This window comes from Melanotaenia boesemani, chromosome 18, assembly GCF_017639745.1.
Source record: "Melanotaenia boesemani isolate fMelBoe1 chromosome 18, fMelBoe1.pri, whole genome shotgun sequence".
Classification (NCBI taxonomy): domain Eukaryota; kingdom Metazoa; phylum Chordata; class Actinopteri; order Atheriniformes; family Melanotaeniidae; genus Melanotaenia; species Melanotaenia boesemani.
In genome coordinates this window covers 2,071,848-2,099,426 of record NC_055699.1, presented here as the reverse complement: position 1 = coordinate 2,099,426, position 27,579 = coordinate 2,071,848, and the positions used below count along the sequence as shown (strand labels likewise).

The 27,579-nt window shown below is 40.6% G+C and overlaps 2 protein-coding genes across 9 annotated transcripts in view; both read left to right on the top strand.

Annotated features, from left to right (window-relative positions):
- Positions 1 to 5,642, top strand: part of pld1b (phospholipase D1b) — a 61,058-nt gene extending 55,416 nt beyond the window's left edge. For 2 of the 3 annotated variants that reach the window (XM_041968613.1, XM_041968612.1), the window contains exon 26: positions 1,997 to 3,211. In XM_041968613.1, coding sequence (XP_041824547.1) covers positions 1,997 to 2,221 — 225 coding nt within the window. In that variant the 3' untranslated portion in view covers positions 2,222 to 3,211. Of the gene's footprint in view, positions 1 to 1,996; positions 3,212 to 3,444 lie in introns of those variants that run through there. The other variant, XM_041968614.1, reaches the window with a different exon arrangement.
- Positions 5,643 to 15,597: 9,955 nt separating this feature from the next.
- tnikb (TRAF2 and NCK interacting kinase b) overlaps positions 15,598 to 27,579 on the top strand; it is a 77,860-nt gene continuing 65,878 nt past the window's right edge. For 2 of the 6 annotated variants that reach the window (XM_041967783.1, XM_041967782.1), the window contains exons 1-2: positions 15,599 to 16,231; positions 27,401 to 27,466. In XM_041967783.1, coding sequence (XP_041823717.1) covers positions 16,124 to 16,231; positions 27,401 to 27,466 — 174 coding nt within the window. In that variant the 5' untranslated portion in view covers positions 15,599 to 16,123. Of the gene's footprint in view, positions 16,232 to 27,400; positions 27,467 to 27,579 lie in introns of all 6 variants that reach the window. The other 4 variants (XM_041967786.1, XM_041967784.1, XM_041967781.1 and 1 more) reach the window with 3 other exon arrangements.

The window sequence follows — 27,579 nt, the reverse complement described above, 5'->3', positions numbered from 1 at the left end:
TCTTTGGTTCAAACAAGTACTGAATAAGCTGCTGCACTTACGCACAAGATGATGTTGTGTGTTGAAATCATGGTCTCGTAATTAAAAAAAGGACTTTTATAGAGAGGAAAAATATGTTGACCAAAGTGCTGCACAACTAAGAATGACAAAATGAAAATTAAAGATATAAAAGAAATAAAACACTATAAAAAGACGAGCCTGAAACAAATAATCAGCAAAAAAAAAAAAAAAAAAAAGAAAGGTAGCGTATCATAAACTCCTGTATACCAAAGTATTCTAGAGTGAAATGTGAGTCCATCTGTCTGACAGCTGAAGCATGGCTGAAACTGGGTTACACATCAGGACAATCATCCCAAACACAACAGCAGAAAGGCTGAAAATGGTCCCGTTAAAGTCCAGATCTGAATCAGGCGAAGGGCTAAATGTAATTCATTTTTAAACTTGCTTAAATTTAACTTTGTTTTAGTTCAAAGGTTAACTACGGGTTATATGTAATTTTGTTGTTTGAGGTTATATTTGGCTCATTTTAAGACCTTGTGAGATACAAAGGATTTATTTATTTATTTAAATCAGTGTTTCTCAACCCTGGTCCTCAGGACCTACTGCCCTGCATGTTTAAAGGCAACCCTACTTTAACACACCTGAAATAAATGAATGTCTCATTAACAGACTGTAAGTTAATCTGAATCAGATGTGTTGGAGTGGGAACACTTCTAAGACAGTCAGGGCAGGGGGTCCTGAGGACCTGGATTGGTTTAAATGTTCGGTGGTTAATAAGCACTGCATCCTTTTCAGTGTGCGACTCCTGTAAGGTCCTCTTAATCCTGGTACACACATAAAGATTATCAGGCTGTTTTTGTCCCTATTTTGCTCCTTCCCGACCAAGAACGGCTAACGCCCGATTATCTTAAGTCTTAAAAGATTATCGTCTATCATTCGGTCTGATGTGTGTTAAGAGCAAATTCGGCCCGACAACTGGCTCCAAAACGGGTCGTGGCGGACAATCAGAAGTATTGAACATGTGAGGAAAGCCGACGACTCCTGAGTTGTGACTGTGTGGATTGTGACGTGGAAGAGAATGTAGCCAATCAGAGCGCGAGCTGAGTGGGGAGCAAGGAAGGATATAAAGTCCGTGTTCAGCCGGCTCCCCTCTGTTTTTTTTTTTCGGTTTTGGATTTTTCTGTTAACAGTAGTCACCGCTATTGTTCATTTCTATTAACAATAGAACCGCTCTGATGGAGATACACGACTATGCTGCACGTTTAAGTCGTTTTTCAAAGACAAAAGCTGCAATTTCAGCTTGTTCAAGTATCAGAATTATAGCCACGTTAATAACTTTGGTAAGAAACCAAACGGTTTGTAAATCCGTCCAGATTTCAGCGGAATAAGAGTTTTTATGTTTGTGCAGATCACTCACCTTCCCTCAGATACCACAGATCCCACGAGAGAGCAAGCCTGTGGCAAGATGGCCGCCGGGTGAGGACGTTCAAAACTGCACCATATAGCATCCTAGCCTTTATATATCTGTGGTGGTTTCTGGTTGTTGCCATGATTCTTCTTATTTAGTTTTTCAGTTGTTGCTCTGGTTCTTCATTTTTGGTAGATCACGTTTGATCATGCAAGATTTCCGGCTTGGAGGACTAGATTCTAGACCGGCTGCTGTTCTGTGCTGAGATTATCGGAGCTAACGCACACAGTACCATCAAAAACTGTTCAATGCCTGATTTTTCATCTTCATGTGTGGGGTCTCTAACAGATAAAAATCTCTTCAGATTTAGAAAATCCTCATCTGTACCAGCCTTTAGAACCGACTATGTTTTGCTTGTTGGTTCAGGAACTTGCAGAGACAAACTGAATCCTTCCTGTAAGTGAAGTGATGGTGTAGCTCAAACTGAAGGGACAAGAAATTGAAGGATTTTAGAGTCAGTTTTCCTCAGTTTTAGGTTAAAAAAGCCAGTCTTGACACCAGACCCTGTTTCTTCTCTGACCCGTCCAGGTTTTCCGCTGTCTCCCATCTAGTGATGTCCGTAACATCATGGAGCTGGATGGCTACCTAGCCCAACAGGGCCTGGACAAAGAAGACCCAGATCGGGCTCGCGAGGAGCTTAAGAAGATCCGCGGCTTCGTGGTTCAGTTTCCTCTTCAGTTCCTGTCCGAGCAGAACCTGCTTCCTCCCATTGGCTCCAAGGAGGCCATGGTGCCCATGGAGGTCTGGACCTGAGGAGGTGAAACTCGTCTGTGCGCTTGTGCTCATCACAATCTATGCTGACGCCATGTTGGAGATCCCTGTGGCTGATGAAGCACTGCATCCTTTTCAGTGTGTGACTACTAAAGAAGAACAAACTAATGCAGGGCTTGTTGTTTGCTTTCTTCTGGTGAGGAAGCAGCTCATCGGCTAGCAAACAATACGTTTTTTTTTTTTGTTGTTTTTTATTGCAGCAACTCTGGATTGCAGAAGGATTTTTTGTTTCTTTGTCTTTTTGGTCCTGAATTAAAACTCCCAGCGGTTTTTTCTCTGAGACGGTTATATGACAGCAGGAGTCAACATTGTTTGTTCAGATTTACATCACAGTGAGAGACGGCAGTGGTTTTTAAACACTATCAAGACTGTTCAGTTCAGCCTTAGATCCAGTTAGATAGAACTGACTTCAGACAGCTGACCACGGAAATAACAGAGACATAGAAACACTGAAATTAAAACTTCTGTTAATCTCAGATACAATTAACCTCCCAACGTACTGACAGCAGGGCGACTTGATGCCAGAAACAAGGAGCACATCAGTCGTGTGTATAAATCTGATCATCAGGGATCAGGCATCTGAAATTATCTACAAATGCACAGAGAAATGTCTGCCTGCAAGGCTTAACCCAGGGCGGAACAGTCACACCACCACAAACCAAGAAAGTGCTCCAGTTTCTACAACGTCTGGTTTCTCTGAATGTTTAGTAAATGCTGCTGTTATTGCAATATTTGTAGCTACGATTCATGGAAATATCTGCATGATAAAGCATCTGATAAAAACCTAACCAAGAAAAACATAATCGTAATCATTCGGATGACAAAAGGAGTAATTACACTTTATTATTAACTTATTATTTATGTTTATCATAGTTTTGTAAGTAGATTTGGACCTACAGTGATAGTTGTCCTCCAAATGTCTGATTTTGTCCAGATAAGTTACAAGAATGACGTTAACAGTTATGTAAGGCAGAGTAAAGCAACAAAATTCACATTTTCAATCATTAAATTAGCAAAGACTTTGCATTTTTCAACATCTCCCCCTAATTAATTGCCTTAAGAGAAGCTGGTGGTTATCTCTGAACCTGAACATAACCCGTTACAATCACACTTGAAGATGTCTCTTTATTTTGTCGTAGTGTAATTAAAAACACAGTAAAGTGTAATGCAACCAGATGCTGCTTCCATCAACTTGCTGTTTACAGGTAAAATCGACTCCAGCATGGCGTCAGCTGTGATGCATCATCTGTGCATGTGAGGAACATTAAACCTGCACGGAAGCACATAAAGACAACACCTTCTCAGACCTGAGATGTACATGCAGGCAGCACAGGTGTGTGTTCAAGGCACGATGAAGGGTCGACCAGCAGACGCAGTGTTCAGCTCGGTGCCTGAAAACCTGGACCTCACGTTTACAAGAAGGAAATGGAGGCCTCCTGTCCCTCACCACCAAGCTATTACTGTTTAATCTCAGCATGCTCCTTCGTTCTCTAACAACACTATGCAACATCAGGGGCAGGAGGGCCCAGCTTTGAAAAGACACTAAAATGATTAAAAACAGTAGAGGATGAAGACCTGGATCAAGATCTTTTTATCTGTCATATCTGTATTTTTAATATTTACGTCAGATAGGACATTACAAGTGCCAAAATTCATTTACATTCCTCATACTGTATTTTCTATGTTAGACCTTAAATGACCTGTTTCTACACTGTGATCTGTCTCGGAAGTTCCTGGTACATTTATTTTACAAGTTTATTCATTTTTCAGAAAGACCTGCAGTAATCTGGTACTGGTGATGGTTTTTTCCTCCAAAATAACTTGATCTGTACATGAGAAAATATTAATTAATCAGGCATAATCAGAAAACATTATTTAACATAAAAAAATTATTTTTGCCTTTAAGACCAGTCTATTTTTTCTTCAGGAAACTATTGGGAAGTAATGATTCATATTAGCCTTTTTTTAACTAAAGGACCATCAGATTTATACATAAGTTAATTTCAGTGCTTCGTTTCCATTTAGTGTCAGAAAGTGGACATTTTTGTGGACATTCAACTCCGTGTTTAGTGAAATTAGTTTGTCCATTAAAGTGGCAGTTCTTCTCTTTTAAGCTACAGTGAGTGCTTTTGGCCTCTAGGGGGCAGCAGAAGAAAAACACATTTGATGTTATTGCTTCATATTGTGGCTATGGTGGATGCCTTGGAGGCTGTTTACTATTTACACAAGCAGAAACATCCTGGATTTTTTTTTTTTTTTTTTTTTTTTTGTAGCCACCAAATTCATTAGAGAAAAGATGTGGACAGAATGAGATTCTTGTCTTTGAGCTGCTCTGTTAAGTTTCTGATTTTTTTCTTTTAAATGTTCATTCTTCATCTGTAAGCTGTTCCCAACCATCAAACCTAAATTAAAAAAGATTAAATTAGCTAATACATAGGAACTTTTCCTACTTTTAGTTTTGGCATCCACTTGTTATAGCAACATCCAATCAAATCCACTCTTTCAGAAACTTTTTTTTTGGCTTTTAGAAGCCAGTGAACACCACCTGCTCAACTGCAGCTACAAAGCTGCAACAAAAGCAGCTACTAAGGTTAAAGATTTTCTCAGAATCCAAAGTTAATGAATATTTGACTGATTCTGGGCAAAAACATAATGTCTCTGTTGGTAAATTTGCTTTTTGTCTGCTGGGCATATATCCAGTAAACAAGGAACGCTTGAGTTGTCATTTGTTTCTGCTGCCCCCTAGTGGCAAAAAAGGAAACATCTCGCTCCAAGTAAAGGGTGTTTTCATTATTTTGCTCTTGGATATTCAAATTTAAGATACATTTTTATTATTTTTCTGAGATTTCCCAAATGCAGCATCAATATTTCTCACTGTTGTCCTTGTTGGTCTCTACCTTTTCTGCATGACGATGCAAATTTGACTTAAAAACTGTCGCTGACATAATGACAGCAGCTTGTTGCCATTAAGGATTACAGGAAAGCATGAATCCTGCAAGGTGGATGGTTTCCTCTTAAAGCCATTGTTGATGATTAACTGTGTGCCTGTCTGAAACTTTACTGTCTATTTAAGGAAAATGGGACCTTTAATGTGCTTTTTTTGGCTTTTTTTTTTTTACTCTTCCTCTCTACCTCTCTGTCTTTCTACCTCCTTCTCTAGTGCTTCTCAGCAGATCATGTATAGTCTTAATCCTGCATCTTTACAGCTGTAAAAGCAAATTAACAAAATTAAGCGTAAAAACGTGAATTGTGTGGCACTCAACTTCAGCTGCTGTGTAAGAAAATGCACTATTTGCACAGACTGTTGTTTTCTTCTGGTAACTCCTTACAGATGATCTGCAGCACCATGTCCTGTTGCTTTTGTGAAATGATGGATTAAATAAATAAGTTGTTAATGCCTTTAAAAATTATTCAGCTCCTCGTGAGACGTTCTTTAACTTCAGGCTCGATGCTTCACTCATTCATTGAAATGTGTGTTTGCTTTTTTTTTTTTTACAGTTTCAGCTTTTTTAATAGAAAATATAGAAAGTATGTGGGTTGCTGTGGAGCCGCTAGATCCATTATAAGGTATCTTCCTTGGGATATTGAGCTGGATCCCAGTTTTTTATGTTAGCAGGAGGTCTTAAATCTAGTTGGGAAGACTGCTGTGAGAAGTTGATTATTTCCACTGTATTCACACACACACACACACACACACACACACACACACACACACACACACACACACACACACACACACATATATATGTATGTGTGTGTGTGTTTGTGTGTGTATATACATATAACTAGATGACACATAATGTTTTTAAACTAAATGAAGATTGTACAGGGGCATCGCTCATCCGTTTCTCTGACCACTCCTCTGTTGATCTTGGCTTCATTGCCCAGTATCTGAAATGCTCTGAGTTGCATGCTTTTACTTTTGTCTCACTTAGATTATTGCAGCTGAAGTTAAAGGTATAAACCAGTTTTTCCTTAACCGCCTCCAGTTGGTCCAAAATCCGGCTGCTAGTCTTTTAACAGGCACATGTAAATTTGAGCACATCACCTCAATCCTGGCTTCCTATTAAGTTGAGGATTGAGTTTAAGGTGTTTTTGTTTTTTGTTTTTAAATCACTTCATGGTTTAGCCTCCTCTTACTTATGCCATTGCACTCCACATAGATCTTTGAGGTCTTCTGGCCAAAGACTCTTGGCGGTCCCCAGGTTTAGCTGGAGCCAACAGGGATGTCGTTCCTTTGCAGGGTTAGGGTTAGGAACGACCTCCCCCTGATATCAGGGCTTCTCCTAACCTGGACATCTTTCAAAGTTGGCTAAAGACACACTTTTACCATTTCCTGATCTGCAACAGTTGACTTTATGTTGGTGTTTTTATTTCTATTTGTGTTTTTTTTCCATATTCAGGGAAGAACCAGTCGTGAATGATGTTTAACAATTGCATCTCTTACCACACGTCCAGTCAGTCCCTGTTTCTGACAAACAGCTAAAGGTTGGTCCGGTACCTCACCATGGGGCTCCGTCCGGTGTATAATTAACAAAGTCACAGAGACGTTTTCAGAATATCCACAATAGTTGTTAACGGATTAGTTTTATATTTGTTGTGGCTCCGATGGGAAGTCATACAGTTATACATAGAAGTGGATGTTCATGGTTGTCATGTGTGGAAATGACCTGAAGTAACCCCATACAGGCTCTTCTACCTGTTGTTCTTCACATAGCCGGAAGCCCACATCGATTCAAATGCTGGTCACCCGGATTTGGTGATCCTGAAAAACGGGATTCTGGATCAGGGTGATTCAATCCAATGTTGCTTTGAATAACCGGCATAAAAATAAGCTGGATTACGTGATCCTCCATCCTGAAAAATGGGATTCACTAATCAGGATAGCTTTTATCTGGATTAAATTGTTTGAACAACCGGCCCCAGATGTTCCAGAGCCCTAATTTATTCTCTCCTGCAGTTCCTGTTTGTGCCTCTAGATGGTGCCACATCAACATGGTTTAAAGATGGTAATAATGGAAACGTGTGAGCAGGAACTTTTTTCAACTTTGGTGCATCAGTTCATGTTTTGAGGTGTTTTTTTTTTTTTTTTTCTCCTCCAAACAGTTTCCCCAAAGCCCTGAACTCAGCTTTGTGATGGCATGAAATGACAGCAAATCTCTGCAGCTGGGTTTAAAATCTGGAGGTAAGCAGTAATGCCCGTGGCTTTTGAATTACCCACTTAATTCCCACACTGAGGCTAAATACAGTTTGTTTTCCCACTGATGGCTTGTTGTCTCTGTGATCCAGCGATCCAGTGTGAGAGCATAGTTTATATGATGTTTATTCTGTTACTTGAGTTTCACGTTTAACATTAATATGTTTGTCCAAGGACGACATTATTTTTGTTTGTTTGTTAATAGAAATGGAAGTTTTTATTTTTTAATTATTTAATTATATTATTTTTTTAAATTTATGAGCATTTGGTTTCATCCCAGAAAATTTTAGCCCATGTCTTGTTTCAGAAATACACAAACAGGACTTTCTGCATGAGACACACACAATACACTCCCAACTAATGATGCAATTAGTCATGTTTGAGCTTTAGTGCACAATACAACAATACATAATAGAGCAACTCAACACAAACAACATCTCACCTGCAGCAAATGATTGTAAGCCTAACTGTATTACAAAAAAAGCTCCTCTCTCTACTTTAACATGGAAAGTATTTCACAGAGCACCTATAGGACCACAGGTATCTACACGGAAGCTAAACCCTCTCCATCGTTGATTCTGGGTAACATTCGCTGGTAAGACACCGAATCCAAACATTGTTTGAGGCCTGAAGAAGATGCAGTTTTTCATAATCTGACGATCACTCTGGCAGCAGCTTTTGTAAGGTCATATTTATCTGGTAGTTCTGCACAGTACCCCACTAGGCACAGCCTTGGTGGTTTGTGTTCCACTATACACAGACATTCCTCCAAATGTTCTACAACGTTCCCTAAAACGAGTTTACGTGCAAAAATGTTCCTATCCAGAATTTTCAACACAGGTTGCTAACCTGAATGTCTGCTCTGGAAAGTCTAAAATAAAACTAATTATTGATTCAAACTGAGCAAATTTTTCTTTGGTCTTCACATATAGTACCAGTCAAAAGTTTGGACACTTTCTCATTAAATCTAATAACCAAACTTTTTACTGATTGTATTTGACAATGTTTTGAACCATCCCTCATTATTAAATGAACTTTAAAGATCCCTCTACCAGATGTTCCTCAGATATAAATATAAATTATTTTTAGTAACCCATTAAAGAGCTTATAGAACAGACTTGCCCACACATGAGACATGGGCCTTCCTTCCTTTAGACACAGGTCACTTATCATGTCAGTTCTCTCTTTAAGCCGTTTTCAGTCCACAGGACATTTCCCAGTTTGTTGTATTTTTAATGTTCTCCGTGTGTTTAAACGTTTAGAACCACCTCAAACAAATAACTAATCCTCCAACATGGAAGGAGGAGAGTGATGCACACACAGACATATAAATCAGATTATTTTATTTTGTTCTCTGTTAAAATACAGCGCAGTATCACAGTGTCTGTGCTGATAGTTGCAAAACAGTATTACTTTAAAGACTGCTGTATTATTCTTAGTTTATGCGTGTCCACGTGATTGATAAAGTTTGAATTGTGCAGCAATGACTGCACCAATTAGTGGTCTGATGTTTTCATACCGTAAGTTCTGCAGTTGCTCCACAGTTAATTATTAGTCCTTGAGATGTGCTGCGTGAGTGTCTCGTTGCTTGAAGAGTAGGGACATCTGCTGGTTAAAAGCTGTCATGTCCATCAAGTGGTGATGTGGATGGGAAAGTGAGCCACCTCTGTCTGTGAGGGTGTGGCGTGACAGCCCCCTCACTAAGATGAAAGTGTTCCAGATACTGTGACAGTGTTTAAGTTGGAATTTCTTTTGGGGAAAAATCACTTACATCTCTCTCTAAGGCCTTGCTGGCTGTGGCACCATGGAGTGCACACATGAGGGCAGTCTAAGGACCCAAGCTGCTGGAAAAGGTCTAATAATCACCTGATTAGCTGAACCAATATGTCACCATGGATTCCACCATGGATCCTTCCCAGTGGAAAAGTGGACTTCACCTTACTGGAAAGGAAGAGCAGGGGGAAGGGAGGGAGTTGTGATTCAGGTTGTGTTCAGGCATATATTGACCATTTCTGTAGTTAAGTAAAATATATACAGACACAGCCAAGAATCCATTGGGTTGTGCAGGAGTAGCAGTCATTGTGCCAGAGTTTAGAGTGCAAGCAGGCAAGAGATAAACAATGGTTGATCCGTTTACACGGCAGAGATGTTGGCGTTGCTATTAGCAACCCAGTGGGTGGAGGGCACAAAACCTTTGAGATCACTTATAAGTTCGGACTAAAGTTCATCCTTAGTCAGTATAAAGAGCAGTTACTCAGAAAGCAGACCAGATATATTAATTGAAATCCAGCAAACACTGTACAGGATTCACATGATAGGATCAGTAATGGCATTTCTTTGGGTGCCAGCTCATATTGGGGTAAGAAGGAACGAATGGGCAGATAGGAGGGCTAAGGAGGGGTCAAAGAAGCAGGATGTTGGTTTATCAGTTAACTATGTTAACGTGGAAGTAAGGAGGAAAATATAAAAAGAAGTGATGGCAGAAACAGTGAGAAGACAGAGTACAAAGGGCCGTGGGACAAGGGAGGAGGCTTTTAGGACAGGAAATATGGTAGTGTTATTTCAAGACTGAGATTGGGACATATTTGGCTTAATGATACACTGTGTGGAAAACATGATCCAGGATGGTGTACAACTGCAAACAAAACAAAATAAAACAATAGAAATGTAATGATTCGCTGCAACATATACCAGACAGAAAGGAAGAAAATGATAAACAAACTCAGGGCAATGAAAGTTTCCAGGTATTTACCTTTGATAAGCATCTGATAATTTATTTTCTATCTAAATCAGGGTTGATTAAGAGAATATAGAGGACAGGGTGTTTTTTTTATCCCGTCCTGTCCTACACTCCATACCAGTTGGTGATGGTAATGCACACCTGTACGTTGTTTGAAACCGCCAATAAACAGAAGAAGAAGAAGAAGAAGAAGAAGAAGTCATAGTAGAGAGGGATGAGAGTGAAGAGGCGTCTTGATTAGTTTGTTTTCTGTGAACGTTACTTTTGCTTTTGCGTTATATATTTAAGTTTAGTTAGCCACAATATATGCACTATGTAAATAATTCCAGGAGAGTTGGGCTGTAAATAGTGTTTTATTTGTATTTATAAAAATGAGGGACCCTCGTGTTCAGCAGGATGGTTCAACGTATTATTTAAGTGTTGTGTAACGGTGTGAAGGGGGAGGGGCAGAGAGGTGCGATGGCTGCTTTGAACCATCCCACCACTGGTGATCAGTTTGAAAAAACATGAGAAAACCTTACTTTATAAGTAAAAGAATATTCAGAGCTCTAAAAAATGACTGTAGAGATTTTGTCATTCGGATGAGACCCTTCTGCTGACTGTTTTGAGGGTTTTTTAACACCTCGACCCCAAAACAACGATATAGAAATGTTTGCATCTGCTGACTTTCAGGGCTGCATTTAAATCTTCTCTCTGCTTTCAGCAGTTTCTGCAGGAATGTTTAACATATTGACTTTATTGACATATTAGATCAGAAACTCAGCAAACTTTAGGAAAACAGAAGTATTTATGTTTTAATCTTGTTTCCTCTGGACAATGAAGTTGTCTCCTGATTCATACTGGCCAAAGGAACAGTTGTTTTGTTTGTTTGTTTGTTTGTTTGTTTGTTTGTTTGCATCTGTAGAAACTTAGACCAAATCTAAATGGAAAAAAAAACATATTTATTCATTAACTTTTTAAATAAATAACAATATAACTACTGTTTTTGGCACTTACTCAACCTTATATGAGGTCCAGATTTAAACAAACGAACAAAACAAACAAAACAATTACTGTATTGTGAATATAATTATCCAGCAGAGGACAGAGCTTCTTTCAAACAGCTTTTGATTTGGGATCAGGGAGAGACTCAAGTTCAACAAATATGTTTTAAAGAGAATAAAGACTGGACATTAACTCGTTTTCCTGAAAAGGTCAGTAATACTTTAACCAACATATAAACCATTTTTCTTAGTTATTGTGTTCAAAATGGCAAAAGAGTGATTTTATTACTTTTAACTGTTAAATATTTCTGTATGTAACTGATCAACTAAATGAATAATTTCAACTCAGTTTTGAAGAAGATGACAGTACATTTTAACATGTTACAAATTATTACATGTTAATTTTAACATTATTGGGGGAGTTTAAGTATTTGAGGTCTTGTTCATGAGCAAACTGAAGCAAGAGATTGACTCGTCCTGCATGATTACTGTTGACGTGTTGCACTGATCTGAGCTTAACTTGAAGTTCTGAAACTATTAATTTACTCATGCAACTATGCCAAAAAGTGTTTGGTAGTGACTGAAAGAATAAGACTGGGGATATAAGTGGCTGAAATTAGTTGGTGTGACAGGACTCGGTTAAGGATTAGGCTGGGCTGCCTGGGGGTGCCAGGAGTACCTGGAGCTAGGATAGAAGCACGTGTCTTCAGTTTTGTAACTTGTACAGATGTTTTGTAATTTCTATTCTATTCTATTCTATTCTATTCTATTCTATTCTATTCTACAGTCATTTAGCAGACGCTTTTATCCAAAGCGACTTACATATGAGAGTAAGAACAACACAATCAAGAAACAAGATGGGACGTCATCATTAGGTGGTAGTCTGACTGCTGTGAGTCCAGTTGGACCAGCTGCTGTCATGTGGTGCTAGAGGCAGTGCATTTTTTGTAAGTCATTTTGTTTAAATAAAAGATCACGATTTCATCAAACAATATCATCTTGGGTATAAGTGCACGCAGCTTATTCAGTACTTGGTTGAGCCAAAGAGCTGGACAAACCTTTCTAACTCATTCTGTTGAGTAGAGGAGTTAAGCTAAGGTCGGCTCCTAACAACAGAGCCCCACACCAGCAATGTAAACAATAACCCGAAACCAAGACAGAAACTCAAGCAGTAAACTCACCTAACTGACTGAACCAACCCTGATTGACATCAGTGCTTGTTCTGCTGAAGTAAAAAAAAGTCTCTGTTTTATACAGGATTTTCCTCAAAATCACCACCTCTGTCTGCTTTGCCCTGAGCAGTTCATAGTGGGTGTGACCCGCGACTGCAACAATAAATACAGGTAAAAAATCAAATCTACAAGTACAGATTAATTCTGTGAGTCAGAAAATACGAGTGAATGTCCCTATGCTAGCTCCACAGAGATACAAGTTATAAAACGTATGTCCCTATCCTAGCTCCATAACAGATTACATTGCCAGATACTTGGATGAAAAACGCATGCTTCCTTTCGTCTGGGTTTTCTGATTTAGGCTTTTACAATAAACAAGTAGCAGGTTTAGGTGGCAGCAGTGTACTGCATAATCTGGCACAAAAAGAAAAAAAAACACAATTCTGTTAGCTTTGACAAGCTAATAATCAACACAGCAAGCTTCATTGTAATGGTTACAGTCTCTCCATGCAAATGGCCAGTCAGTCTACTGGAGGCCAGCCTATTTAAATTTATGGCCAGTCAAGATACTGTCTAATCCAGTTGGAGCCTAACTAAGACATGCTAGTTGCTTCTCCAGTGCTTTTACTACCATTTGACCTGCCCTGCTCAACAGGAAACTACTGGCCATGCAGGTGGATGCTCCACTCGCAGCCTGGATCCACAACTACCTCACAGGCAGGCCGCAGCATGTGAAGCTGGTGAATATCACATCGGACACCATTGTGAGCAGCATGGGGGTGCCACAGGGGACGGTCTTGTCCCCATTCCTGTTTATACTTAACACCTCATACTTCAGGTTATCTTCACAGCCCTGCCTTCTGCAGAAGTTCTCGGATGAGTGTCATTGTGGCCTGTATCAGCAGGGGCCAGGAGGAGGGGTACAGGTTTGTAGAATGGTGTGGACTGAACCACCTGCAGCTCAATGTCAAAAAGACAAAGGAGTTGGTTGTGGATTCAGAAAACAGAGGACCCATCTGAACTCTGGTACCACCAGGGGTACAGAAGTAGACATTGTGGACAGCTGCAAGTACCTGGGTGTCCACTTGGACAATGAACTGGACTGGACAACAAACACTGATGCCATCTACAAGAAAGTCAGAGTCACTTATTCTTCCTCGGGAAGCTCAGATCCTGGGGTCCTGCAGATGTTGCTGCTGGAGATGTTTTATCACTCAGTGGCATCTATTGTCATCTTCTATGCTGTAGTGTGCTGGGACAGCAGGCTGAAGACAGCTGACACTAACAGACTCAACAAGCTCATCAGGATCTATCCTAGGAGTCGAACTGGAGTCTGTGGCAGAGGTTTCCGAGAGGATGATGCTGAAGAAGCTCCTCAGCATCAGACATGTCTCTCATCCTCTGCATGCCACACTCACGTTCTGTCAGAGCTCTTTCAGCCATAGACGGAAACCACTGAGGAGCTCCACTGAATGCCACAAGAGGTCTTTCCTACCTGAGGCTATCAGACTTAGTAACTCCTCCCCCTTCAGCAGCAGGGAAACTTAAAAACTTTTAAAACTTACTGTAAATAAGAACTGCAATATTTATCTGCATATACCTGTTCATACCTCTTCATAATCATAATTATCTGTATATATCTGTTCATTACCATTACATGTGCAATAGGCTTTCTTTGTTATATTTTTCCTGCACTCTGCTAAAATTTCCTTCTGGATCAATAATGTTGTTCTGGTTTGTATTTGCATTTATTTATTTTTATGGGACAGCGGTGATAGAGTTCAAGGGGGTCTGAATACGGCCATAAGAACTGTCTGCATCCCCAATACATTAGCCTTGTTTACACAGAAACAGACACCTGTTGGTCTTTCAAGGGGCATGCGGAGGGGACAGGAAACAGTAAAGGAGTGAAGCCACAGAGGAGTGATTGTGTACAACGGAACCAGAAGTCATGCAGAGGTCAAACGGTGCCGTGACAGAGATGCAAGATCTGCACCTGCAAAGACCTGCAATGTAATAAAATAAACAACAAATGAACAAATCTGAGCTGAAAGGGTGGTGGTAGCTGATTCATAACATTATAAAGGTACACAAACTGACGGACATCATGGCAGCAATAGTCCACTGACTAAAACCAAACATTTGAATTGATATTACACCAACCTCAGTCCATTTCCTGTCTACACTGTCTTTGCCATGAGCAAAGGTTTATGGGTGTTTTGAAAACATGAATGAAACACAGAAGCATCCTTGCAGTTGTTCAGAATGAAAGCTAAAACCTCCAAAAGATCCTTTACTTAAAAAGTTTTATAATATAGAATACCAAAAAATATTAATAACCCCTTCCTTAACTTAAAGAAGAGCCTGAAATCTTACTGTTCAGTGTCCATTCAGTGCTCAGCTCCCATTGGCTGCAAAACAAGTCCTGCCACCACCATGCTTGACAGTTGGTATGAGGTATGTTTTGCTAATATACTGTTTGGTTTTCTCCAAATATTATATTATGTATTATGACCAAACATCTCAGTCGCATCTGTCCAAAGTACATTGTTTCAGAAGTTTTTTTGGTTTGTTTAGATAACATTTTACAAACCTAAGCTTTTTTAAGAGAGGAGTCTTTCTCCTGCATTTTTTCCAAACAAGCCATAGGCTACTTGTTCAGTATTTTTCTAATTATACTGTTGTAAACTTTGTCATTTAACATGCTGAAGCCTGCAATGTCTAACGTAGTCTTTTTTGTTTCCAGTTTCTCTGAGCTTTGCATGGGCTGGTCTGACCTTGGGCTGAACTTGGTTGGATGTTCGATCAGGGGAAGATTGGCAAATGTAGAATAATGGACTCCAACTAGTCTGGAATTGCCCTATAACCCTTTTGGGCAGGTTTACCTGATTCTTTACGATCCTTAAGCAAAATATGAACCGTTTATGATAATTTTTAAATTCTTGATGTTCTATTTCAGCTTTTTCAGGTTTTTATTTCCGTATGTTTGAATGCATGAAAGGCAGAATGAACCAGACCAAGCAGAGGACTTTAATGACTTCACATAAGCGTCCGTTTGATGTGACACTAAGACAAGAATAAGTCTTAATAATGTCCCATGAAGGTGTCTAAAAAACATTTTGGCACCTGGGGGAAAAGGGCATGGCGATTGCCCCTCGTCGCGCACCCTCCTGTGCGTGGACTCGCCCTTAGCTGACAGTGAACGGTTTTTACTGTCAGTTTAGTCCGTAATAAGCTGCCATACAGGAGCGAACAGCGGTAGAAATTTGCCCTTTCGTATGTTAAGGTGTGTAGTTCTTGTGTGTCTGTGGGAAAGACATTGTGGGCGTCTCTGTCTGTAGCGCAGCCTCCTCACAGGCCACTCCCGGGAAGCACGCGGCTGTTCCGCCACCCAGACGGACTGACGGACGGAGTGTGTTCACCCTCGGTGCGTCTCGGCTGCTGTGCGCTTCGGTCCTCTTGTCTGTGCGCGTCATTCTCAGCTTTCTTCTCTACTGTTCACATCGGGGGGTCGAAGTGGAGACAAGTAGCACCGGATTCACCTCTCGGAGCAGCATGTAGCACCTGGAGCTCCGCGCACATCGCCTCCCTGCTGCGCTCCTCCACCTCCTCCTCCTCCTCCTCAGTCTTCTGGAGCATTCATTCCTCATTTCAGAAAAAAGCATCGTCTGCGCAAGGATATTTGGAGATTTTTGGGGGGTGGGTGGGGGGATTTTTCAGGCCTTTTTATTTTTTATTTTTAATTTTTAGAGGAGTGTGTGTTCATCCCCGCCGCTCTGCACCTCTCGGTCGATGGTCGTTGAGGAAGCTTCCATCTTGAGTCCCGTATCTATCGACAGAACCATGGCGAGCGACTCCCCTGCGCGGAGTCTGGACGAGATAGACCTGTCTGCACTACGGGTAAATGTCTCTCTATGTATGAGTATGTATGTGTGTGTGTGTGTGTTGGGTGCTTCTTTCTGTGCGCGCGCGTGCGTGAGGAACACCTGTCCATTTCACTTTCTCTCCTCCCCATCCATCCCATCTCTCCCAGCACCACAGATGCATCTCCCTGCGCCTGCCTCTGGTTTTACTGCCGCTCGAGCTCTGCCGGGCGTGCGCGTGCTTTAATCCTTCACCATGAGTGCACGGCCGAGGTGTAGTCCTCGTGCACAAGCAGTCAGTGATTGAGAAAATCTGACATATCAGAGTTGGGATCATGTGGTCTCTCTTGTTGTTTGTTGTTGATGTTTTTTCTTAACAATTGGGACGTGATGTAATGAGGCCCCGAGCTGCTGCCGCTGCGCGCGTGCATCTAAACTCCTGCGCGTGCGTCAGACAGCATAATAGAAGCCGCTCTGTCTGTACTATGTGGGGCAGATGTTAAGCTGCCTGCTCACTGACAGTTTCACGGCACACACACACACACACACAGATGGAAGCCTTCAAGCGCACGCACACATAGGCATGCACGCGCGCACTTTTTTCTCTCTATCTGTCTCGAACACACTCACATACACGTGTACACGCTCTCACCGGGAATAAAAGCGATGATAAACCGCAACAGGAGCGAGTTCCGCCATTTCGTGATGTGGCGACAGCGGAATCGCATCGCAGCGGCTGTTTATGCGCGTGCATGCACGCGCATGTCCACGTTTACATGGAGCGTAGAGGAAGAGACGGTGCAGGAACGTGTGCGTTAGCTTAAAAACGTGAGTGTGTGTGTGCGTGAGAGAGAGAGAGAAAACATTATACTCTTGCACAAACATGAACTTTTTTATTTTAGGACCAGTCCTCAGAGGACATATGGAAGTTGCTGCATGTGTGTGTGTGTGTGTGTGTGCGCGTTTTTTTTTTTTTTTTTTTTTTGGTCACTGCTGCTTTTGCAGCTCTGCTACCTGCAAAGCAACATTCAAGTCTGGACATGATCGACCGGGTGGGACTGCATGTCTGTGTGTGTTTCTTGTCTTTGCAGCACACACACACACACACATACACACACATACAGAGGGGGGCACGAATAAAGACAGAAAGATTTTAGTGAAACCCGGACAAGATGTTCCTGGTAAGATGATGTCTCCCTCTGTGGCATTTCAAATTGAAATCAGGTCACTAAGGATGGAGCAGAGAGTTGAGTGAAACATTTCAGCGTGATACCAAACCTGTCGCAACCCACACTTCCTGTTTCTGTGAGCACCAAGTCCCAGATGATCTCTTGCAACTACTCTTCACAGCACTGTGCAGAAGTCTTGAGCTACCCGCATTTCCTTGCATATTGCCAGTAAAACATTAAATAGATGTAGTGATTTACTGAAACATAAATAGAGATAAAGTAAATGAGGCACAAACAGAGTTTGTTTACTTCAAAAAAGTTTGAAAGTCAAGGTTTGGTTCTGAGAGGGTCTGAATTCTCTTAGACAACATTTCTAAAAGCAGACTTCAGGAATAGTTCCCCTAAAGGACCTTTCAAAGCTCTTCTTTTAATGTTTCTGCGTTTTGTTGTGTTCTCTGTCAAGATGATCCCACAATGCTGCAGTTATATTGAAGTTCAGGCTCTTGGAAGAATTCATCTCACCAGCAGACCTGTTGCCACTGATTTGCAGTCTAGTTTTTGTCGTTCGGCATATTCAGTCTTTTCTCCCTGTTTTTCTTCCTTAAAGACGCTAGGGCTGCTCGATTATGGCAAAAATTATAATCATGATAATACTGCAATCTCGATTATCTCGATTAACATAATTATCCATGATTTACTTTAATAATGTGAATTTTTATCTATCTATCTATCTATCTATCTATCTATCTATCTATCTATCTATCTATCTATCTATCTATCTATCTATCTATCTATCTATCTATCTATCTATCTATCTATCCATCCATCTCCATATGTTTATATGTTTATATATATATATATATGTAGAGAGACAGCAGCCAGTGTGATCTGGGAAAAATGAGTCTGGAGACATTTCGTTTTCACGTTGTGGGTGGGGGTGGGTGGGGCTGTGGGAGGAGTCTGCAGCAGAGCGCTGTGGGAGGAGTCTGCAGCAGAGCGCTGGGCTGTGGGAGGAGTCTGCAGCAGAGCGCTGGGCTGTGGGAGGAGTCTGCAGCAGAGCGCTGTGGGAGGAGTCTGCAGCAGAGCGCTGGGCTGTGGGAGGAGTCTGCAGCAGAGCGCTGTGGGAGGAGTCTGCAGCAGAGCGCTGTGGGAAGAGTCTGCAGCAGAGCGCTGGGCTGTGGGAGGAGTCTGCAGCAGAGCGCTGTGGGAGGAGTCTGCAGCAGAGCGCTGCAATGCCAGTGGCGCTGGATTTACAAATGCACAAGAGTAAACTGTGAAGGAGCAAAAAGTCAGATCATTTCATTTTTATGATCGTTGAAAACCCAGATCGTAATTGAGATTAAAATTTCATTAATCGCCCAGCCCTAAAAGACGCACTACAGAACTTTTGTAATTTTCTTCATGTGGAAGAAAACGAAGAAATAATTCAATCAGCCTCTCATCAACTTAGTCCATTGGGTGTTGTTTTTTAAAATGGCGGTTACTACACAAATTCACAGAGAAGATCCAGAAAAACGGAAACTCGTAATCCCATATTGACCAGTCATAAGGGAGTACTTCCACATAACCGTCTGCTAGGCAGGGGTGCACGTCATATCTGGAAGAGTTTTGCATCAGGCCTCCGCAGCGCCTACGACGGTGACGCAGACACCTCATGAGCATAAATCCGCCTTTAAGGCTATGTCCACATGGAACCAAAGCCGGTTCAGGTGTGGAAACGGTGGCAAAAACTAGGAGAAAGGCTTCAACCTCTCCATGACACCTCTGTAGTACATACTACAAGCCTGTGGGGGGCGCTAAAGAGTAACACTCCAAAGCTAGAGCAGAACAACGCATGCGCAGATAAAAGCTCACTGCAGGAAGTCCACATCAGAAGCAGAGGAGAGAAGATGGCTGAGGATTCACTGCGAAGCAGAGAAACATTTCTTTGGATTAATGAAGAAGTTGAGCTTCTTCTTCAAAAAATGCTGGACTACAAAACATAAAAACTCGAGGAAAGGTGGATTGGGAATCGGCGCGTGTTCGTCACATTGACGTCATATCCCCGAGTTGTGCGGCTTCGCTGTCCACACAGTACGGTAGAGGACTCAAACCGATCCACCTTGGTACCTGGCTTCAGACAGGGCTGGTTTCATGGAGGCTAATCCCTGCTTCGTGGGGATGAGAGGGTGGTTTGCTAAAATACTTTTGTGGTTGTGTTTGCAATGACCATGGTACTCTCTACTCACCCCAACCTCTTGGCCTTGCTGCAAAACAAACTGTAAACAAACAGGCGAGAGCAGGTTTATAAAAATGAAAAGTTTTCCATCTGGCACTGACAAAAGAAAGATATAAAAACCAAAAGGAGGTAAAAAGTGACCAAGACAGTGGTAATAATAATCCAGAAGCTAATTTAGTTCAGTCTGTCCTCCTGACGACTGCTTGGTGTCGCAAGGCTGAAATTTAGCAACAGATAATTTGGATAAAATCAAATTAAAGCTGTCTAGTTCATATTAAATGTAAAGCTAAGAATATTAAATCACAGAATTCATGGGCCAGAAATCTGATACTACTGCAAAGTTGTGTTAATGTTTTGTTTTCCAGGCTTTCTGCTTCTGGAACAACGTATGTGCTGTATTAGCTGTAAATGTAATCCTAAAGAGTCATAATGCAGGTTTTAGCACGTAGTTTAATCTTCTGTACCGAAACTAGAATAAATCATAAAGCCCTTGTTCATTTAAATGAAAATAGTAAATAATGAAGTAGAAGTCAGTAGAATAGTTAAGCTGTCAAAAAACAATTACAAGTTGCAAATGAAGAATTTAATGCAGCCACACATTTAAAGTTAATATTAACATGTTAATGTCATTGTTCTTAGTATATAATATCATAATAAAAGGGTCATGAACACTGGCTGGAGGGGCCCCTGTGAAATTTTGCTTGGGGCCTCAGACCCAGACTCACCTCAGCTCGTTGGAACAGTGCCGGAGCTGATGTGATGCCAGAGGGCAGTCTGTGGTATCTGAACAGTCCCGTGTCAGAGTTAATGGTGAGTAATTTATGTGACTGCTCCTCCATGTTCATCTGTATGTAAGCCTGGTTTAGATCAGTTTTACTAAACTTTCGCCCCCCACCCGGTCCAGTAAGTAATTAAAGGAAGGGGATATTGCTATGCTGCTAACGCAGGATTTAGTGTTACCTGAGCCTCCACACGTCCGGACACCACGGTCCTTTTTTGGCACCAAAACAACAAGTTTTGCTCAATCATTCTGTATCTATCTGTAGTTTTTACAGAATGCTCCCTCTAATTTGGGTCTGACCCAAAATCCTTCTGAGTGTTTGAACTTGTTTATTCTTTCTGTGCTTTACGGCATCTTTCTTGTGTTTAGTCTGTAAACTTTTGTCCTTGCTCCTTTTGTTCCTGGATGTATACTCCACATGGTATTTTTTCCACAATTATTGCAGTCCTCATCCTTTCACCAACAGTCTTTTTTATGCAATCACTAGCGGCTTGAGTGAAAAATGGTTGGTTAGTGTGTCCACAGTTACCTTTTAATTTGTGCTGTCTGGCTTCACGGGCTGTAGAAGATTGCGCAGTAGGTTAAATGCCATTTTGCAGATCCCTTTTTGTATAGCGCCTCTTCACAAAATGCCCTAATAAAGTTCCTCCTACTCGCGGTATCAAGCCGCTCAGTTATGCCCCCCCCCATGTCAAAAATGGTGTGCCACGGGATTAACCTCAACTCACACCAGCTCCATCTAACACCTGGTCAGCTGGATGTGTTATGAAACACTCCGCTGTGAGCGGCTTGCATCAGTCCAGACGTCTTTACCACCACTTTTGTTATGTCTTTCACCATTTCACATCATGGGATATAACAATGATAACCTAACCACGACTGAACTGTAAGTGTTTATTAACGCAGCACGTAACTTCCATGGCCGCCTGACTCGCAGCTGAACACCAACAATAGAGGACAAAGCAACAGGTGGTTTCACTACGGCGTTCATAATAGCCCAAAATACATTATAGATTATTTGCTTAGTTTTCTGTCATTTGCTGACACAGCACGGTTCTTTCCCCGAGTTAAGAGCTTGTTTTTATGCTTGAAAGAGTCATAAGTAAGTCAGTGTTAAGTGGCTAAATGGACAAAAAACATATTCCTCTGGAAATGGTCTGGTACAAGGACAAGAGTGAACCTGAGTAAAAAGCAGCCCATATAAGACCTTCAGAAAACCGGAGAACTAATGATGGAGACTGCTTTAAAGATTACAAGAAAGTCTGGCTCATTGGAAGCAAAAAATGAAGGGTGGTGCAAGATTTGCACAGTGCTGTAGTTTGACCCGTCCTCGCCTCCACTTCCTCCTCCTCTTCTCGTTGTATGTCAGATCGCAGCTGGTGTCTTCATCCTCCACACTGACAGACTGGATGGTGAAATATGTCAGAGTGTGAGGAAAAAGTTCTGTGGTAGCTGCTATCGGGAGGGGAATTAATAGCTGTTTGTGTCACATAAGGACATAACCTTTGTTATGTCACATCCTTGGTGATTCATTCAGGAGGATGAAGAGTGTTTTAAAGGAGAATCCACTTTTAAACCAAACCGGGTCTTTACTTATTACTGTGGCTGTCTCACAGCTGGCATGTTGGATGTGGTGTCATGACTACGAAGCGCAGCATAGCAGATGAATGAAAAGGCTCAGTATAAGCATGTTAAAGCTTGCACAGTACACATAGTGTCATCAGTTGTGTATTTTTGTAATCATTCTTTTTATCTTTTCATAGCTGCTTTTAGTTCTTGTGGTTGTTTTTAATCTCTGTATATCTGTTTTATGTTTCTTTGTGGTGATTTCTTGGTTCCTTGTGATTGTTTTCATCCTCGTTGTGGTTGCGAGTCTGTGCTTGTGTCTTGAATCTTGTAGGTGTATGGCTGTCACTACATAGCCATTTTGTGTTTGTTTATGTCTGTTATTTTGTCTGACTGTGATCATTTTTTCTCCCGCTGGTTGTGTTGCATCTTAAATTTAGTCATATTGTGACTCTTGGTGGTAATTCTTTTGTCGCTTTGGTTGTTTTCATCCCTTTACAGCCATTACGTGTCTTTTTGTGGTCCAGTTGAACCATTCAAGACTTGTTCTTGTTCTTTGTGGTCTATTTGTCTTTCTTGGTTATTGTTTAGCGTTTCGTTGGGTCTTTGTGATCATTTTGTGTTTCTTTCTGACCTTTTGTGTCGTATCTTTGTGAAGTTGTTTCTCTTGATGGTTGTTGGTGTCACATTTATGTGGTTGTTGTTAATTAGCTTTTTTTTGGATGTTTTTTTACTCATTGTGTGTCTTTTCTGGACAGTTTCTTATGCCTTGTTCCAGGAGTAATGGGGCCTCTATGTGGTTGTTTTACATAATTTTTAAAATTTTGTTGTTTGTATCTCCTCTTGTTGTCTCTGTGCTCATTTTATGGTCTCTTTTTGGTCATTGTGAATCTTTTCAAATAGTATTCTGTCCATTTGTGGTCAACTTGTGTCGCCATTTTGCATTTTATCATGCATTTTTAGTCATTTGTTTTTGGTTATTTTATGTCTCACTGATAAGTGGCAGGTAAGGTTAAAGGACTTACTTTATAAAACTCTTGAGTCTGTGTACAGATGGCTCATTCACTAATCCATCTGTTTGTACAGTAGCTCATTCTTCCAAAAGTAACTCATCTTGTTTCATCTGGTGAATCAGCAGTTTCAGTTTAAACATTTAATGTGTTCGACATTTTTACCCAAAAGTGAGAGTTAACAGAGACCTGGAGTAACTTTTCTATATGAAGTAGCTTTTTTGGGTATTAACTCTTTCACATCCAAAATGAGCCTTGATCTTGTTTGCTTTATGCATTCAAAAACATTATGTACAGAAGCTTAAAGCTGAACCCTTTATTTCTTTTTACCTTTGTTGTGGATTTCATTATAATCTTCCTCTGATTAGCTAATGTTACCTGTGAGCCAGTGAGTGAGATGGAAAAACTCTCAACATGAATAAAAGCAAACTTTCATGACAGTTTTACTTGTGATTTTTCATTAAGAGCAGAAAATACATGAGCAAAGGGCAGGAAATGCAGATCAGCCGATCGTGTATTCAGTATAGCAGTGTTAAAGGTTATGAATATGGGTAAGATGAGACATCGAGAAACCTGAGGCTTCACAAGAGTTCTTGTTATGTTTACTGAGATAAGTGAGGAATTTGATTGTCTAAACTGTTTAATCAAAACTGGACTCACTACAACTCATACAGACTTGTCAGTGGGAAATCATTTACCATTTACCATTTACCATTTACCATTTACCATTTACCATTTAAATCATAATCCCCACCGAGTAGCTCGAAAATCGCAGAGAGACCGCTGTTAAATTTAGGTCCCCTAATTTGCCTTCCCCTTGTCTCCTTGCTTCTTCTGTTTTTTTTTTTTTTTTTTACTTGCGGTGTGACAGACAGTAAGAACTAACAGGTGAAGCGTGTATATGTGCGTGCATGTGCTCGTGTGCACATTTAGCTTGGTCCTTGAGGATTAGATGTGCTTCATTTTGACCTTGAGTGAAAAGGAACGCTGTTTTTTAAGCTAATCCCTTTCAGAAGGCTGCACTGTAATAGTCCCAATGCTCTCCTGTGGCCCACTGTATGCTAACGCATGCACACACACACAAATACACACACACTAATACCAAACACACACAGGTATGCTTTAAGATCGACATCTGTGTTTTGGGAGGTTTACTATTTGTTAATCAGCCTGGAGGAGATTAACTCCTGTGTGTTTTTGTGCATATGTGAGTGAATTTACCTGCTGACCTTTTATTTTATCCACTCTGGTTTCCTCTGCCATTTTCAGTGGTCATTAACTGTATTAAAGTCTGAATTGAACAGTTTAAAGCATGTGTGTCAAGGCTTTTCAGATCTGAAGATAAATGTTTGTTTTTGTTGTTATGCTAATAGCTAAATGAATCCAACTAGCTAGCACCGTCACTGTAATCTTGGTAAGGTGCACAGAAAGTGAGCAAATAATTTTTGCCAGTCTCATTTAAGGCTTATACTTGTACTCCACAAGAAAAGAGAGAATTTCTCTCTCTCCCAGGGCTGCAAGAAAAGAATGACATCTTTCTTTTTCTCTCCCTCTCGTAGCCCTAGTTAGCCCTCAGAGTTCTCGCAGTCTTGACACATCATCTGGGTTTTTCCTTCTCTGTTCACAAGAAAAATCCATCTACACGGCACTATCTACAAATACTATCTCCACCTACGTGAACACAGTGTGCATGCAAATGATTTCATTTCGTAACAGTTTCATGGTGAAGCAACTCAGTCAAATGCAACAGCAATGTCCTGAACATATGAAAATTCACACGCCACAGACTTTGTTCCTAAAGTTGTTCAACTATGCTGGATTCTGTTTTGTTGGATTGTTTTGTGAAGGGCTTCAAACCAAATCCTATTCCCATTTTTAATAGATTTCTTTTCCTTTTCTTTCTTAAAACCATTTTAAACTTATTTAAAACAATATTAAACTTGAAGCTTTTGCATGCCAAGTGTGTTTTTGTTAATTTATTTATTTATATTGATGAATGACAGCAAAAAGTAACGTCATAACTTTTCTGCAGTATAAAAAATGTGCAACACAAATGCACCTGTGAGCTCTTTCCATCTGGATCCTTATCATATGGGATCGACAGCGGAAATAATTGCTCTGATGTTGGTAGTCTCTTTATGAGAGTTTATGGGGTGAAGCTGTCTTCTGCATCTCAAGAGAGCAGCTATGTCACTGCAGTTCATTGTATATCTGTTAGTACTTTCAGAGAAACACTGTTCTGTTGCAGAGGTGAAGGCTAAGTTCTCAGCTAACTATGGAAGCCCAAATAGAGCATTTGTGATGCATATAAAGGAAAAAAAAAATACAGATTTTCAGAAAAATAAATCATCATAAGCAGAAAATTAATCACCCAGCCATAGTTTTAAGTAACTGTGTACTCCATAACACAATTTGATGCTTTTCTTCCTTAATACAGTGTTTCCTAGCTATATATTTATGTGCAAATAACTAAAAAGTCCTGTTAGCAAGGTTAGCACCAGTACTAGCTTGTCTAAGCTTATCATAGCTATGGATAAAAAGAGTAGATTGCTGCATATTTTAATTAAACCAAGGACATGGTGGCCTACAATCTGATAAGCCAAAATCCCTCCAGTTTTCCAGTGCATATAATAAGTAGTGAGTGAAAATCTGGAAGGTGTTTTACAAAATGTTTTTAAATAGGGCAGCATGGATCAGTGGGTAGAATGGTCATCTTGTAGACTGTGGGTTCGATCCTCGGCCTGTCGAGCTCATGTCGAGGTGTCCCTGAGCAAGACACCAAACCAAATTGCTTCTTTGATGGGTTGTGGTTAAGCGCCTTGCATGGCAGCTTCCGCCATCAGTGTGTGTGTGTGTGTGTGTGTGTGTGTGTGTGTGAATGGGAGAATATGATAGAAAGTGCTTTGGGTATTATTCCAGGTACAGAAAAGTGCTATATAAATACAGACCATAAATGAGGACAGTAGGTGTAAATGCATCAACAACTCTTATCAAGAATTACATGTTTGTTTGTACAAGGTCTCAGTCTGAGGGCCTTGGTGTCACTTGTACTAATGGGTATATTACCTCATTAACATAATTATCCATCACACATGGTAGTTAATAGAATATAAGTTTGGGTTTATAGATTTGGGGGATGTTTGACTCTCAGCCAAGAGACTGGGGTTCATGCCCAGTGTGGGACTATTGTTTATTTAAAGCATTTTTCACAAAATACATAAAATGCTTTCAGTTGCTCGTGTGATACTAGGGACAATTACTGGGTTCAGTATATTTAACAGGTGCACTTGTATTATCAGTGGAACTGATGGGTCTCCGATTATGGAAAAAAATCTATTATACATTTTAAACCAGTCACAACCTTTGTTTCTTTTAGAAAAACACTGCGTTTGAATAGAACCTTTGACATGTGCCACATTAGTCTGCACGCATCTCTTCTGCAGCAAACCTGTCCTTTCATTTATTTTCCTTACTTTCATGATGAGTCAAAATGTTATCCTGGTGTTATGGTGTCCTAGGTCAGATGCTCAGGAATGGATGAGGTCTGTCAGACTACCATGTATTTATCATTTACCACATATGACATAAAGAGAGTTGACCAAGAGTCTGTAAATGATGAAGTGGTAGTGAGAACAGGTTTAAAAGGTTACCTATAAATGGAATAAAAACTGTGGTGATACAGGAAGGCTGTTACAGGGTAAAACCGCAGGTACCTGTATGCAACACTCGCTCAGTGTTTGAATGTTTGAATGGCCACGAGTTTTAATTCCCCTTTAATTAAGAAAAAAATTTAATTGTCTTTAAAATGATTTTGTAAGCACCTAATTTCAAATGAAAATGGCCATTCCACTTGAAATTTTTTCCGGTCGTTCTGCGCGTGCTCGTTCCCTTGTCCTGCCGCCATGACGGTACGGTACTCTATCTCCCGTCTCGTCCTCAGCTGACGTGAAGTGGTATGCTGGTGTCCAGCTGCTGCTACTAAACTCTAGTCAAAATCAACGCAATGATGGTTCTTATTATGTGGTCTTCCATGTTGTAAACAAAAAGAAAGGAAGCAGAAACTGGAGTTTATTTACTTCTGGTAGAAGTGAATACGTCACGTCCACCCCCTGTCCAATCAGAACCCTTCCCAACCCCCTGATCTTAAGCAAAATTGAACAAAAGTGATTAAATGCAAATCTCTATTTGTAATTATTATTTCCATGTAAACATGAAGGAGAATACTTTAATTATGAATTATTTAATTCTGAATAATTAATTCTGAATAAAAAAAGACCATGTAACTGTGGCCATTGTGTGAAAGTGTGTATGTGTATGTGTGTGTGTGTGTGTGTGTGTGTATGTGTGTGTGTGGTGAAATTTCATGTAAAACTTCCTCCATCCTTCCTATATTCCATTAAAGCAATGCTAGGCTGCCTTTTCCCCACCCCTCCTCATTCACATATACCTGTGTCTCTTCCAGGACCCGGCTGGCATCTTTGAACTGGTTGAACTGGTTGGAAATGGCACATATGGGCAGGTCTACAAGGTAAGACAATTTTATTTTATCGTTTTAAAAAATGAAGTCATGGGGTTGGGGGATGCTAAACAAAATGCTAAAAAAAAAGGGTAAAAACGCTGCAAAAAGTTATGATTTTTTAG